The sequence below is a fragment of the Echinococcus granulosus genome (genome assembly GCF_000524195.1).
Source record: "Echinococcus granulosus chromosome Unknown EG_S00060, whole genome shotgun sequence".
NCBI classification, from domain to species: Eukaryota; Metazoa; Platyhelminthes; class Cestoda; order Cyclophyllidea; family Taeniidae; genus Echinococcus; species Echinococcus granulosus.
Window position 1 is genome coordinate 376,403 of NW_020170440.1, and position 16,081 is coordinate 392,483.

General features: G+C 42.8%; 3 protein-coding genes across 3 annotated transcripts; 2 read left to right on the forward strand and 1 right to left on the reverse strand. All coding sequences in view use genetic code 11, as the record gives it.

Moving 5' to 3' along the window:
- Nucleotides 1-131: 131 nt before the first annotated feature.
- On the forward strand, nucleotides 132-3,955 carry EGR_06623 (Crumbs protein; the record flags this gene model as incomplete). Its single annotated transcript, XM_024495872.1, has 6 exons — nucleotides 132-360; nucleotides 599-724; nucleotides 990-1,099; nucleotides 1,264-1,504; nucleotides 1,904-2,050; nucleotides 3,777-3,955. 6 exons carry the CDS (start codon nucleotides 132-134, stop codon nucleotides 3,953-3,955), a joined length of 1,032 nt encoding a protein of 343 aa, XP_024349730.1.
- An 892-nt stretch (nucleotides 3,956-4,847) lies between these two features.
- EGR_06624 (Sentrin-specific protease) lies at nucleotides 4,848-11,680 on the forward strand (the record flags this gene model as incomplete). Its single annotated transcript, XM_024495873.1, has 11 exons — nucleotides 4,848-5,195; nucleotides 5,980-6,149; nucleotides 6,223-6,340; nucleotides 7,098-7,161; nucleotides 7,428-7,639; nucleotides 7,713-7,866; nucleotides 8,497-8,867; nucleotides 9,245-9,324; nucleotides 10,688-10,769; nucleotides 10,859-10,957; nucleotides 11,591-11,680. The coding sequence occupies 11 exons, from the start codon at nucleotides 4,848-4,850 to the stop codon at nucleotides 11,678-11,680; spliced, it is 1,788 nt and encodes a 595-aa protein (XP_024349731.1).
- Nucleotides 11,681-12,003: 323 nt separating this feature from the next.
- EGR_06625 (Late histone H2A.L3) lies at nucleotides 12,004-12,671 on the reverse strand (the record flags this gene model as incomplete). Its single annotated transcript, XM_024495874.1, has 2 exons — nucleotides 12,004-12,307; nucleotides 12,445-12,671. 2 exons carry the CDS (start codon nucleotides 12,669-12,671, stop codon nucleotides 12,004-12,006), a joined length of 531 nt encoding a protein of 176 aa, XP_024349732.1.
- Nucleotides 12,672-16,081: the final 3,410 nt, after the last annotated feature.

A 16,081-nucleotide genomic window follows, 5' to 3' on the forward strand; every position in this document is an offset into this window, starting at 1 on the left:
AAGCCATTTAAGCTAATATCGGAAGACAGTCTCATGTATGCGTCAAAAAAAATTGATGAAGACTTCAAAAAGTCATACTTTCCTCCTTCCAATCAACAGTATTGACTTGGATTTGCTTGGTGGCACTGGTAATGGGTACCAGGGAACAGAATGAGAGTGCATTGGCTCCACACACTTCAACCGAAAATACCACGCTATTCGAGGACGAGATAAAACGGACACAGGAAGAGACAGCCAAGCAACCGGAAAATCGCGCGATCTGCCCCAAATGTCAAGGCAGGAGCCTCTGCCTAGTCTCTCCCTCCGGCAAGGCTAGTTGCTTCTGTCCACCAGATCGCACCGGCGAGTTCTGCGAGCTGGGTAAGCCATCTAAAAATCGCCTAATACACGAGTAAGTGGATCCACCATTTAAAATTAGAAAAAAAAACATTTTTGACAGATTTTTGACACTTGGTCTGGAACTACCCTTAAACGCCACGCCAGGGCTCAGTGTGTATGGGATTAGTGATGGAGACATCATAAAAAGTTCAGTGATAATGCGTTTAAAATAAGAATCCGTAGTCTAATTGACATAGTTCATTGTGCTCTCTTCCATCAGAAATAGTCAAGCTTCCAACTGCGTGCACAAAGGATCAGTGCGAAAATGGAGGCGTTTGTGACCAAGGTCCCATCACCACCATTTGCTACTGCTCCGAAAATTATGTCGGCGCGAATTGTTCTCGGGGTACGTCATCTCCTCCTCATTTTCCTTGCTGCCACTTTATTAGTACCCCAAGTCGCATTGTAGAGAATAAATTAGCTATCAATCTTTCTTTGCTACCAAAACTTGATTAATTGGTGTTTTTCAACCCTTTGCTTTGCCTACGGAGGCATTACTTTTAAAAGTAAACAGAAATGAAGCTTTGCATAACCGTTGATAGGCTTGTAAAAAGATGTATACGTACCGAACTTCATGCAGAATTTAGTAAACAAATTTGTTTTACGTTTAGTGGCGGTTTGGATTAAACTCTCAATGAATCTCTATGAGAATGGGAAACTGGTGGATTGGTCGAAGCAAAACAAGTCAAAGCCGCTCCTCGCCTATGCCGCTTGCAATCAAGTGAGACCCACTAAAGTTCTCCCGGAAAAAATGATTTTCATGCCTCATACAAGTCAGTGCACGTAACTTATGAGCCGATGAAGCTTTAAATCACGCCGTGACCTTTGCTTGGAAATACTCTCGGTCCTGGCAACTCGCAAGCGCTATTACTTTTATCTACTTAGGTAACAGCCTCCATTCTGCGGGGTCCAAATCCAACCATCGCGACCGCTTTTATGGATTGTGACCTTCAGGAGTATCATAAGATTCTTGTGGGTAACCAAGAGGGAGTTAGAGTTACTACAATGCTCAAATTTGATCCTGGTGACAATGCTAAAGCGTTACGAGAATCCGAAGTGAGGCGACACATAGAATCATCCACATATAACATTGACTTCGACTCCGGTGAGACCATCTCTGTTACCAGTAAGTCTTTTTCTATCCTCAAATTGCCTTTTACTTTGCCCCGACTTACGTGGTATTTATCCATCATGTGCTGCTTGGGTCGCAGGCTTCAATGATGTAGATGTAAATGTATCGGCCTGATGCTTTCCTGAAGAGGAAAGAAGACGTAATACGCGAGTAGAATATGCATTGTCAATGTACAGATGGGTTGAGGGGCTACTGGCATGGCCCAGAGGCTAGACCGTCTGGCTGAGGTACAATAGTGGGGCTCCTCAATAACTCTTTACCTAAACCGGGGGCTAACTGAACGAATAAATACTACATTGCAGCAAATATGTAATGGTGATAAACAAAATGTATCTTAGGACATCTTTACATCCCAATTCTAGGCTTGAGTTTTTTTCAATAATTTTTGCCTAGACTACGACGTCTGTGAAGCACACAAACACGACTGTTCTCCATCAGCCAGTTGTATTTGGGACGGGATCACTTACTCGTGTGAATGTAACAGATTCTACTCGGACGGATTTGTGACCGGGAAACTCCTGCCTGGTCGAGACTGCTACCGTGAGTTTCCAATGCTACATGTATATGTCATGCTCTCGTGAATTTCGCGAAAATTCAAACTGAGATTGCTATGCATTCAGTACTCAGCTCAGCACAATTTAAAGCAGTTCAAACATTCAGATGGATTATTGAACCTCTCGGTGTCATGATAGATTGAAAGGAAGTCCTCTACTTAGTAAGAGAGAATTGTAAGACCAAATCCTTGAAAGTTTTATCCGAAGAACTCCCAAATCGACCAAAGAAGACTTCGGTTTGGGCAAATTTTACAGACTTCCGCCTATGCTAAGCTGCATTTAAAAAATCATTTAAAATTATATGTAGCATGAAAAAATGGGTACGCGTGGTAAAACTGGCCAAATGTAGCAACCCGGGACTTACCTGAGTATGAAAGAAGACAGAATACTTGGGGAGAATATGCAGCGGCGACGTATAGTAGGGCCAGAAGGCTACTGGCATGCTTAAAAGGCCAGACCGCCAGGGAGAAGTGCAGTTGCAGTGCTCCAAAGTTGCTAGTTACGGAAATCGAGAGTTAAACAAACACTAAAAGCATTACATAGCTCCTCTCCCCTTTTGAGCATCGTCTCCAGTGCTCCCATTTCTCAACCTCCCGCCTCAGCCTTCACAACGTAGACGGTGCTATAGGGCAAGCACCCGTTAGCCAACGTGCCAGTCATCGAGATTTCAAGTCACTGGGGAGGTACTTGATCTCAACGCCACTGGCCCCTATTGACAATTCTTCTAGGTCTAGAGTTTCGACCTGTATGGGAAGTGAAGTAGGGACGGGAGAATGTGCTGACGGCCACACGTATCTACCGCTAATCGTGGGAGTACTGAGCTAAAGGAGAAGTCGTATAACAAAGGGCAAAGTTAACGCAGTTCTGTGTTCTCACTTTAGTGCTGCCCAGGTATTTCTATCTCCGTTATATCCAGCTATTAGAGAGGTAAAAGATTTACTGCGAATTCACATATTTGATATCTTCATACATTTACCGCAGACAGCTTCGTAACAAAGTGTTTTATAAATGGTTCACGGCTAGTGTCTCTTCATTTAATAGTGGCTTTCCTGCTGACGCCCTCTGTTAAGGGTCGTCACATATTCTCCCACCCGCAACATATGCCCTTCTTCTGCCCCGCCAAGATTTATCACTTAGCCGTAGAAATTAGCATGGTTGTCCTTTAAGACTGGGTTCGCTTTTCTCTGCTACCGATGTACTGCCCCGAGACTGGCCTGATAGCAAAAGCAGACGTTATACACTAGTATAGAACATCTCTCTTGCCACCTATGCAGTACTTCGAGACTTCCCTGAAGACGAAAGAAGGTATTACCCTTGGGCGGTATATGTATTTTTGACTTGCAGTAGATCTAGGGATTGATGGTATGGCTCAAAGTCCAGGCCAAGCAGGAGACTTACAGTGGTGGATCTCCAGGCGGTCTGTTGCCAAAACTGAGAGTTAAACGCATAATTGTCATATTACATATTTTTTGTGGTTGATTAAAGCTAATGAGAGTTGCGTTGCATTATTTCATTGAATTTACAAAAGCCTTCATTAGCGACTTTAAACGGAAAATAAGTGGCCGAATTTCGAATGAAAGAAGCAGCCTGCAGAAGATACTATGGTATATTTATGTATGTCATTAAGTTAAGAGAGTTGAAAATGGTGAACTTCCATATTTTACATAGTCCTAGACGATCTGCTAAAGCAGTAGGGATTTTCGGTCTTCTAGATAGCTTCATGACCGGCTTCCTTCTGGGCTGTTTGATTATCCTCCCAATAATAATCACCACCTTCACTGGTCTCTTCTATTGTCGTCGCTACCAGGCGAAAAAGGCTTGGATCCCCACGTCGGGGGATTCGGATGGCCTCCAGCTGGTCTCCTCTCAGTATCCCAAATACGATGCCTAGGCGTCGCATTAATCATCTTTCTTTCATTCATCCATTCAGCACCCATCAAATCACCTATACTACTCTTTCTCTCTCAGGAAAGAGGATTTGAAAAGCCTTTTTTGCTTAACTCTACTGTATTTCATTGCTTATTTTTAACAGAGCCATTGGATATCAATGAATTTTTACTGCTTCATTGTGAAATCTTGCGATATTCAATTTTATCCGCTTTCAAAAGGAGGGTTTGAAATAGAATTTAAAAGTGGATTTAATTGCCGGGCAAATATAAACTTGAACTTTTTAAATTAAACTTTGGTGGGGGTGGGGTAAAATGCGAACGTAAAACAGCGCTCCTCTACTGAGGAAATAGTACCACAACATTTTTACATGACAAGCAGCTTTACGAATCAGTCACTATCCTTGACAAAATTGGAGCATCACAGTAGTCTCATTTTGCGTTTTACTTTGACCGCGGTCCAGTGAGTCCCATCTACGGAGTCTTCATCGCTGCAACCGTAATGGCACCCTTCGTCGTGGCATCAATAATGCTCTTCTTCTGGATACGAAATCGCCAATTCCGCAGATTTTGGATTCTTCCAACTAGTGAGCAGGGTGATCAACTAGGATTGGTCGACTACCCTCGACACAGTTTTACCGTCTGAAATCTGTTATTATCAACCTATAAAATATGATCAACATCCTTCCTTTCTGGTTGACCCCCACCTATCTACTTCACTATCGTTCGTATTGTACATTTTCTATCGTCAAAAAGGGCTATTTTTGGATTAAAAGCGCCGCTTCTTCCATTGGTCGGCTCCTACAAAATCTACACATACGCACATCTACCCGCACCAATTAAAAACAAGGAGAAAAATCGATAAATCTATGGTGCACTGTAGGAACAAGGGAAGAGATGGACAGGGCGGGTCTGGTAGAGCCTCTTGTACGTCCAGGCAAGTGTGATTCCGCGATGGAGAAGGTGGAAGCCGAGCGAGTGGAGAATGTCTTGAAGACAACAGGTGCTGAGCGTGTGATAGCCAACTACCTTCCTGGCAAGTTGGAAGAGGCAGGGTGGAATGAGCGAATGTTTGAGGAGTGCCGTAAATGGCTGAGGACGAATACAGCCAGTGGGCAACGAGTCTATTATGGACAAAAGGTGAGGGAAGAGTTTCGCGAACCCGAGGATGTGGATCCGCAAGAGTTGGTAGAACCGTTGACCAAGTTGGGCATGTCCCTTGTCCCAAAGGAGGTCTCCACTGAAGTTATAGAGCATATAATTAAAGCAATTAAGGAGAATATTACAAATTGAAGGAAGATGCAACAATTTTGAGAAGTGAATAGCGGAATAAGGCTTGACCTGAAGCGGTGAAATAGTGCATTTTGTTGAAAATAAATAAAAACCAATGAACGTGTGGAAGAATACCCCTGCCACGATTCGCAATGGAGCAATCAATAATGTTCATTTGGATGGGGTGACTGAACCTAGCATTATAAAGTAAGCATTCAGAGAAAGCGAACATTCGCAAATTATTGTTGTAGGCGTTGCTACGTAGGTTGCTACATAAGGCGAAGCAACCATTTAATGAAGTCTGTCATCATTTTGAAAGGGTTTCAAGGCGGATACTTTGATTCTTACAAATGAAAAAAGTAAAAGCCACAACACCATAGAGGTAGCAAAGTGGGAATTGCACGTCACATAAAGGAATGAATTTGTGCATGCGCATACAATTCGCATGCTTGATAAAAATGAAATCTAAATCAGTTTTTACTTGAACCAATGAAACGCCTGTCAAAAAGTAACGTAATGAGTACCATGCATCTAAACTTGCTAATGAAACTGACACATAAATATCCTTCTTTTACACTCAAGATGTACAAGAACTGAAGTTATTTTAGTTAATATAAGTTCCTTACGAACATTTTGACTAGTCCTGCAAATAAAGCCCTTTAGTACAATAAACAGGATATTTTCAGTTTAAGTTGTTGATGATGTTACCTTATTGACGAATGTAATTTGTGGTCAAATTTGGTTTGGTTTTTTGCAGGCTGTTGATTTGCGCAAAATTGTCGCATTTGGTGCCTGCTACTTTGCGATGCTTAAACAAACGAGGTCTTTTAACAGTGACGTTAGTGCAGCTTCTCAATCTCAAAGTAGCGTAAATACTTCACGAAAATCGGAGGAATTTCTCTGCCATCTTCCCCCTAAGATACCCAAGTATGTTTCGGTGACTTGAGGAGGCATATCGGACTAAGTACTATAATGACCTGAATATTCTCTTTAATTCTAGACTTGAATTAAGACCAGCTACTCTTTATTCGAAGCTTTTTGGGAAAAATGACCCTGAAAAGCCTTTTGTGCCTCCAGATCCCGATGCTGTCCCGGATATATCCTTTGTGATATCTCCGGTAACTTCATTTATTGCCCTCTATACGTTAAGAATGTCATCAAAATTAACAACCCAACTCTTTTTAGGGAACCAATGCTAATCCGAGGTTCCGAAAACCCTTTATTTCCATGGAGAATTCCCTAGCAGATTTAAGTGTAGGCGAATACAAGCATTTGCTGGATATAGCAAGTTCTGGCTTGGTGTCCTTCGACTCCCACCCTTTGACAGCCAATGCAAAGGCGTCTTGGTTAGTATTTTATCGGAATTATGCCCTTTTCTCATTCTTTATTCCGTTCTTATGTGCTCTGTCCCTTTGTGAAAGCAATCGTTCACATTTACGTTACATCTGTTAGTTGTCTATCTGTCACGGATACTGTGTGATGTTTCGAGTTATTTTATTTTTCGCCTCTTTTATATCTGCCTAGCTGTTACAAGTATGTCTGTGGCGGGAATTTCATAATACACTTTTATTTTAGTTCAGGTACTCAATCGAAGTCGGCATCTAGTAAGTCACACTTCATTTCAAAATTTCGAATTGTTCTTATTCCTTATTGATTTCATGACGTATTACCTCTGCTATAATTGCTTATTTACATATAAGTGGTGCACACTCGATTACAAGGAGTTTATGTCCGATAGGTTGTTGAAAATTATAATTTTTCACTTCTACTTGTTCCATCGTGCATATGATATGACGAGCAGTCTTTACGGACCAATCCGGTCTACTTAATTTACAGCCATTTTGGCAAATGTTTAATTCTTGAAATTCCCTTCAGCTCATTAATTGTCGACCATGGGTTGTGATGGTCGAGGAGTATCGCCAGATCCTCCACCAGACTCGTTCTGTCCAAGTGGCGTAGTCCGCTCAACTGTTCTATCTATCTTCTGCACAACTAATTAAAACGTGTGAGACAGTGACCACGCCAAACTTTTGCTGACTCGCATAAAATCTTGAGCATTTCCACCCACCTCAATTCTTTCTCGCATGAATTATGCATAACCGAAGTCAGTCATGGTAATCGGACTTTAAAAGTAATCAGACCATATTAAACTACCGGATTTCTCCTTATGCTTGTGAATATTACTCATTTTTCGTCACTCCTTAGTCATTCCAGTGTCAGGCGCCACGACAGTGACGAGCATGACAGTGACAGCGACCTCTCCGGCGGCCGATGATTGGTGCTCGCGGGTGAGCAACACCCCCTACCTCTCCAAGGGCTGGCTTTCCAATCTCACCACCGCCGTTGCATCCTCCACGAGCCGACGAGAGAAGAAGCGAGTACAATTGGAGGAGGAGATCAGGTTCTGGAATAATCGGGTACATTAAGAGCGTGAGATAGGGCTACATGCCAATTGAGTGTACTCATTCTGTTCCTCCTTCTCCATTACAGAGGAAAGCGTCGGAGGAAGCGAAAATAAACGAGTTGGAGATGCGTCTGTCCTGCCTCCTGCGAACGCCGCCTGTCCTTCAGGACCCCTACCTCCAACCACAACCTATTCCTCAGGAATTGCCCTACAAACGTCCAGTTAAATCAGCACTTCCGGGTTTGTTATGCACACACTGCTGTCTTTAATAGCTCTAACTTTTAAGTCGATTTGTAAAATTACTTGAGATCTTGAGTCAATTAGCTTTTAATAGTGTAATCTACATACGTCTTGACTTGTCAGTTCGGGCCACAGGAGTTGATTGTGATAAGAATTGTAATGGTGTCGCCTACTACGGTTACCTTGCAGAAAGCTAACCTGTTCGAAATATTCTTTGTGTAAAGAAGGTTATAGCCCTCATCTTGTCCATACGTAGCTCTAATTAACCGTTCTAGGTATATTTCAGTTGCTATACCAACATTCCCTCCCCGCATGTTCATCTCACAGCTGAGCTTCTGATCAATCTCTATTTCATGATAACTTTCGAGTTTTACGGCTTACTAAGCCTTCGTGGCCATATTTTTAATTTGAGGTTGTTTCTTCCAGTACTGTCAAAATGCCCCCACATGAGGTAAAAACACATGGGCGATTTATATTGTGAATTTGTTGGAGCTTGTTTTAATAATGCTTTAATTGCATCTCACTGCAATGCGTTCGGGGACAAATAAGATTTGAGTGAGGGTAGATGAAATACAATTTGATGAGTGTTGCTCGACCTCATAAGCACTTTTCATCCATTGGTCCTTTCAGTGCTCACAGAGTCGCAGAACGCGGAAGTGATGCTGCGATTGGCAGACGCAAAAGAGGAGACAGTGTTAGTGAACAGCTACCGACTGGCAGTGACACGACGCGAGTTAATCACCCTCACAGGCACGAATTGGCTCAACGACATGGTGATCAACTTCTACCTCCAAATGCTCGCCCACCGCAGTCGACAGGCGGTGGTGGCAGCGCTGATGGGCGCACTGAGGGTAGCGACGATGAACAGCTTTTTCTACCCCAAACTCACCTCAGGCCCTGGCTATGCGGGCGTGCGCCGGTGGACGCGCTCCATTAACCTCTTTGAGTACGATCTCATCCTAGTTCCCATTCATGATCGCACTATTCACTGGTGTCTCGTGGTACGTTCCTCTCTGCTGCCTCACTTTCATGCAAATTAGTGCCACCATTGCTGCCTTTGGGGCAGCGTTTCGTTCCTCTCTTCAATCCTGTATGTGGTCGTAAAAGAGAAAATTAACATTTAATAGTGTCTGACGATTGCTTGCTATAATGAAACTCCTTAAATATCCAGAAAGTATATCACCATTCCTTTCACTTTCTGAATTTAAATGTTAGAAATATGAAATTGCAAAACTCTTTGGAACGAGTTTTAGTAGTTTTGCGGTTTATTCACACTGTCTACTTAGCATCTAATTAAGTAGCATCAAATTTCCAAGAAATTGGATTGGGGTTCATCACATTTCTTATTGTCAAGTTCTTCGATATTTCTCCCTCTTAGGCTATTGATTTGCGAAAGAAAACCCTTTCCTACTACGACTCCATGGGTGGTGTCAATGACCGCTGTTTGGATGCACTTTTGTAAGTTTTACATGCGGGTTTTCCGTCGGAGGATGTTCTGTCTGCACACACCTTTGCTCCTTGTAAAGCAATCGAGCACTTACTGTCTGCGTAATAACCGCAAGCCAAATAGCAGTCGTGTTCATTTTGAAGCCCATTTCAGAGTTTATTAGCCCTTAAATGCCATTTCTCACGTGGAGCTTACCGTCTAAGTACAATGACTGAAGTAGCCGGGATGCGCGTTGTATGGTTGTATAATGGGTTTAAGTTGTCAGCATGTGAGGCTTGTTTAATTTAACTGCGATCACATATTCTTTGCTCTCATTAGAGATACTACTATACGTCTTTCGTGTTAGGAGTAAAATCCTTTACTAACTTTGATGATTGTATTTTATTTTGTCTCTGGTTTTATCTCTTTGGGGATTTTAGGATTGCAGAAATCAGGCATCTGGCATTCTTTAAAAAAATATGAGCTGTTGCGAATTTCATCAAGCAGAATTCCTGACACGTACTTTTTGTTTGGTCTCCAAGAAATTGGAAAAAAATGATAAATTTGACTCCTATAAAAATATTCAGTCAGAAGTGATGGACCAACAAAGCCTTCAAAGAATCGGTGTTGTTCGTTGCCTTGTCTCTCAAGCCTTGGTTTTTTCACTACATATCCTTCTGCCATTACATCCAGTTCGTGCTTCCCTTGGTTACAGCTTTTCGCCTGTAGCTTATCAAATTTTAGCACATTTAGCTGATCAGTATATCTAAATTTAACCTAGTCATTATTCTCCGTGAATTACAGGTGTATGTAATCCAGTTCTGACGTGTTGACGGTGTGGCAGCTCGGTTGAATTACCCTATCCCACTGTTTGCTGAGTTGAATTGAATGCTTACCACAGTTTCAAGCAGTGATGGAATGGTTTTGGAAGTGATGTGCTTGTCAGTGAAGGCGAGAGTTCAAACATATCAGCATTGGACCATCAAACATTTACAATACCTCTCTTTCAGCACATCGCCAAACACTTCTCCTTGGACCCTCGCTTGACCTTTGTAAAAAAATGTGCATAGATTTGCTAGGCATCCTCTTTATCTTGGCAGTCTATCTCAGTCAGTTCAATTTCATTCTTCCACCTGAATTAATCGTGATCTCCTACCAGAACTGAAGCCTTGTCCAACATTACCCATAAACAAGCCACAACCTCTCTTCGACAAAACCTGTTTTCGGTAATGCTGTAATCTGCATGGTTCCGTTTCGAAGGGCGGAAGCATCTTTCCGTCAGTTGGCATGGAATTGTCAGCATAAGGTCTTCCTATGTGCACTTACTAATCCCGTCTCGGGTGGTGTAGAGGTGGGTTGTCATAATACGACACTAGCTTTTCATCATTCTTTCAGGAATTATCTGAACGCCGAGAGCCAAGACAAACTCCAGAAGCCACTAGAGGCGATGTCCACATGGAGGAAGATCAATATGGGCGTATGTCCCCCTGCCTTCCTTATTGTTGCCTTTTTTGCCTGTGAACTCTACTAAGTGACTAGCCAACTTCCACTCTTTCCACTCCGTAGACATCTGTGCCACAGCAAAGTAATGGTTCCGACTGCGGCGTCTTTCTTTGCACCTACGCGGAGTTCTTGTCCCGTGATGCTGAATTCACCTTCTCTCAGGTGAGATGGGCGCCATCATGAGTGGTGTCCGAAGGTTTGATCGTAGTAACCACACGCACACACACGTACCCAACTTTCCACTCTCTTCCAATGACCAGTTTGGCAATCTGCCCTCTACTCGACCAGACTCGAGTAACCTCCTAGACGGTGAACTCATAGATTGTAGGTTACCTTGCTCACTCGTGCACACTTCAGTTTCACCATTTATGGTCCTAACCTGGTTTAGGAGGATCATTTCTCTCCGATAATCACCAATGAGGTAGTTGTCTGCGCTATGACAGCGCTTTTGCCCTTGATGGAAGGACCACCTACTAGCAGCAACGTTAACACCACCTTCGTCACATGGGCGTGGATAGTGTGAAGCTACAAGCCGTTTTCCGTTGATTACCTTCAGCAAGTTTAACAATTAATATGACTTGCTTGGAGAACCATCACCTCTATCAAGCATTCAGCTGATCTGATTGTGTCTACAAACTAATGAAGCACAGTCCGCAATTGTTCGGGGTTCTGCTGTCCACTCTACCCCATCTTCAAGTTAGTGGTTTTATCCACACTCGACCGGCCCAAAGCGAAAAACCCCATGGGTCACAAGATCAATCTCTTCTAAGCGTGGAACCTTCTCTACCTTTTCAGGAGGATATGCCAAACATTCGGAAACGGATGATGTATGAGATCCTGACGCGGCAGCTCCTCACAACAGGAACAAGACTGGGAGAAGGCTGATTAGTTCCCTCCTCCTCCCTCTTCCCGCCCAGTATCCCTTACGGCTCCATTTTATACCACCAATACATGTTTTTACTTGAAGGCACGCCTAGCAGATAGGGATGAGTAGATCAAGTAATTTTTTATTATGCCTATTTGAAAAGAGAATACATATCGTGTCAGGAAAAAAGCCTAAAGAAACGAGTTGAACACACGCAAAAAACAAAACCATACGCAGTAAAAAAGGCCGGTGATGGGGATAGAAATGGCTGGAGTGTACAATGACGATCAAGGTACCGGAAATTTGTGACGGAGGTACGAGAGGAGGGCGAGATATTCGAGACTTAGGAATTGCTGGCTATTCCACCGGAGGTGGTACCGGCAGCTGCGGCAGTGCCGGTGAGAACCCGTGCAGAGGACGAGGACGCGGCGGTTGTGTTGGTGACAGGTAGGGGATTCACCACAGCGTCACCCGTTCCACTGTGAGCGGTTGCCATGAGGGAATCGGAATAGGGTTTGCGTTTGAGTAGCGAAGGGTGAATGCAAGGTAACACACCGCCATGGGAAATGTGAACGTTTTTTAGTAGTTCGTTCAATTCCGCGTCATTTCTCACACCTAGCATGATGTGACGGGGAGTTATGGTCTTCCTGCAACCCAAATGTAAAGGTTCTTAGTTTGTGGGAAATAAAGAACCCTGCCTATGGTAGGATTGCGAATCTGACACTTGGACTCGTTAGAAGGGTGGAAAATGCATCTAATTGGCCGAAATACGGCCCAAGCTTACCTTTTGTTGGCTTTGGCTGCATTTCCAGAGAGCTCGTTCACCTCAGCAACAAGATATTCGATAACCGCAGAGAGGTAGACAGAGGCTGCAGTTGATGTGCGACGGGCATACCTGCCCAGTTTAAGGTAACGATGAACTCGACCGACGGGCATAACTAATCCCGCTCTGGCAGACTTCGTATGCTTCTTACCTCCAGCAGGTTTCCTAGCCTTACCTCTACCCGACATTCTGACGGCTGTATAGGCAGGAAAGTGGCCAGACGCCGCCACCAAAACGCCCGGGGCTTCAATAACGACAGAGTAAAACAAGAAAGCTAAATTTTTGCAAACTATTTGAAGGGGAGGGCTAGTGCAAATAAGTAGGATCTTCCTAGTACAGAGAAGCTGTAATTGTAAAATTTGTTGTAGAAGTAGGAAATTGTTGATTAAAAATTTTGGAAACCGAAATTGCACTGGATTTGCACTCTGCTGGATTTTAAACCACTGCATGGTTCAAAAAAGAGAGAGGTTTAATTTTTTAAATTCATGGTTTGGTCTAGAGTAAACGTGCCTAACAAGCTGGATTTCAAAATATAGTCAAAATAAATTGCCGAAAACAGCTAATGAACATCAATTCATTGCGCGCAGTCCTAAAACTGCTTCTTTTGGTTCTAACTTTAACTAAATTAACTAACAGAGCCTTATCAAGACACTTATTAATTGCTTGAAATCCGAGCACGGCAAATGGGTTTGCAAGCCTTGGATGACAAAGACATTTTGCCATAATCTACAAATGCTTAGCAGTTTTTTGATAAAAATAAGTTAAAGATGTTGTTGGTATGATGTGCCAACAGTGGCAGACCCCAATATTGATGCCGTAGAAAGAGTAATAGCATTTTCCTTGCTGCAGATTTTGTAAGCATACTGAAGGAGGCCTATTCCCTGCTCTGGCCTTAAAATTAAGATTTTTGCCTTCTTTTGCCGCTGTCTTGCAAAAGCGGCCATCTCATTCGGTTAAAAGTTGACTCATTTGATACCAGTCATCATAACTCTCTTTTAGCACATTGTCGAACAATTTCCCTTAGGCCCTTAACTAAACTTTGTATAGCAAATGCCTTTAGAATATTTTTTTTAGCCTCAGACTGGAATATTACCGACAGGGCTCGTCCAAATTGGCAGCTAACTAATAAGATGGACACTTTATCTTAACTTCCATGTCTTGAGGAGTAGACCCGACCCCCTTAACCTTTGTCTAATCAGTTGTCCGCGCATAGTTTTGAACCGCTGCCACATATTGTTTCATCGTCACCCGCCTCTTGCGCAAGCGAGGTTGTTCTATGCGTTCAACACTCTCATCTGCAGGGATAACAGTGGGGTTGCGGTAGTCGGTGTGCTTGAGGGAGATCAAACTCCTGACCACCCTTGCATTGACCACGTTCTAAGCATCGTGGGTGATCACAATATTTGCATGATTGAGACCTCAAAAGGGCCTGCGTTAAAGCTACTTCTACTTACGCTTTATTAGTAGACATTTTATTGGTTTAGTAGCAGTTTAAGAACGCAGTTGCGATAGTCGGTACTTATTCACCCGGCGATGTGATCCGATGCAATACATGTTGTTAACTCTAAATCTCTTTCAAAAAAATGATTTACTATTCCAGTTGTGATTGCTACGTAAACTCCAATTAGACACATGACGCCGAACTTGAGAGCTTTTACTTAAATAAAGCTAGATTTTACAGTATCTAATTTGGTGAAAGAATTATAGACTCCATGCATCTTACATGACCAAGCTTTAGGATCACTTAAAGCAAAACACTTTTTGAGAATTCTGTGTCGTTTCACTCAAACAAACATTGATAAGGAATTGATTTGTTTCTCTTTAATTTATTCCATGGTCAAAGTGTAGTGAACGCTGCAGCATTCTTACCACAAGTTCCTGCAACAAATAGGCACTAGTCAGCATAAAAACAACTTTTTGAACGGGCAAATAGGAAGAACTGACAGAAACGACTGATTTCCCATGCAATCTGTTTTTCATGCATTCAGTGGAGACCGCATTATGGGCACCTTTCCTTTACTTAGCAGTAAGTTCATTTTGTTATATCAAATCGTATTAAAACGTGGCTAATGAACTTCATTAGAATATTAAATAGTGATAATAAAACTCGAATTCCAGCACAATGGCACCAATTGCATTTTGCTCGGCCGGAGGCAAAGTTGCGTTTACACGACCTAGTGTCTGGCCAATTTAAATCACGTTGGAATTAAGTGAAAAGCCGCGTTTCATTACTTCCTGCAGTTCTGAGCGTAATCATCTCCTATCATCAAAATATTGTGCTCTTTTTAGTTTTACCGTAGCTATTTGTAATCAGTTTTGGTCTGATAACATATTAAACTTTCGAGCTCCTACCCAAATTTTTCCTTCGCATCATCTATGAGGCAGTCTTTTACTAAATTAATTCTTACGAGGTTGCGGTTAAGTCAGTGACCGTCTGCATTACTTCTGCACGTGCGATCCTTCATTGAAGTAGAGGTGTGTTTGGCCGATGAGCATAAATTTAACCAAAGAAAATGCTTAATACCCTAATTAAGGATTTGTATAGGAGCTCTACTTCTACTTAGCAATCTCAATCGTCAAACAGCCGTGTTTTTTCCGAATTGGATCGTAGCAAAAGAAAGGCAGCTGCGGATGTTAGCGACATGAAGGATTTGCACCTTATTAAAAATTGCTACCTTCCCTGTCATAATACAAGATTGATTATCCATTTTATTGCCGAAAATATAAAAAAATAAACACTAGAGTTGCGGTGCTCAAACCGCTAGAAGTACTTGCAATCTTACCCGTTGATTACGCCTACAGATATATAGTATAACCAAGTTGTCGAAAAGATCTAAGAGAAAGCCAACTTCCATAATTTCACCCACTTCTTTAAACATAAAGGAAAAACTCGCAACTTGCAATTTATTAATCAAATATGTGTAGCGCCCCGAGGCTTTCCCGGGGACGAAAGAAGACGAAACATTCAGGCGGAATACATATCGTTGATGTACAGCAGAGATGGGGGGCCAATGGCATGGCCTAGAGTTCAGGCTGACCAACTGATATACAATGGCCGAGCACCTCATTGGTCCCTTACCAAAACCGAGAATCAAACAATTAGCAAACTTCATAGCCTCTCGCCCCTCCTAAGCGTTGTTCTGGCACTCCCCTTGCTCAGTCAGCGACTCCCGTGTCATTTATCACAACGCAATCCGTGTTGTTAGGGGAAGCACCCACGAGCCAACTGTGCCAGTCACCGAATTTCCATGCAAGTGGGGAGATGCCCGACCGCAGCGTCACTGATCCCTCGTGAAAATTCTACTGGATCTGGAGTTTCGTTCTGTCTAGGGAATTTATTGTCCGTCACACAGTCTATCGCTAGTAGTAGGAACACTGATCACAAAGCAGAGTTCCATGACGAGGGGTAAAATATAGTTCCATGGAAGGTAGGGTTTTGCGTCTCTTCCTCCTCGTCACTTTGTTCGCACTTTTTTGCTGTCTAGCCATTTCTCTCTAGTTTCTATCCAGCTAATAGAAAGGTGGAAGAGGCGTCGCGTGTTCGCTTAGTTAACAAATTCATACAAATACGGCAAACAGCTCCATTGAGAGCTTTTTC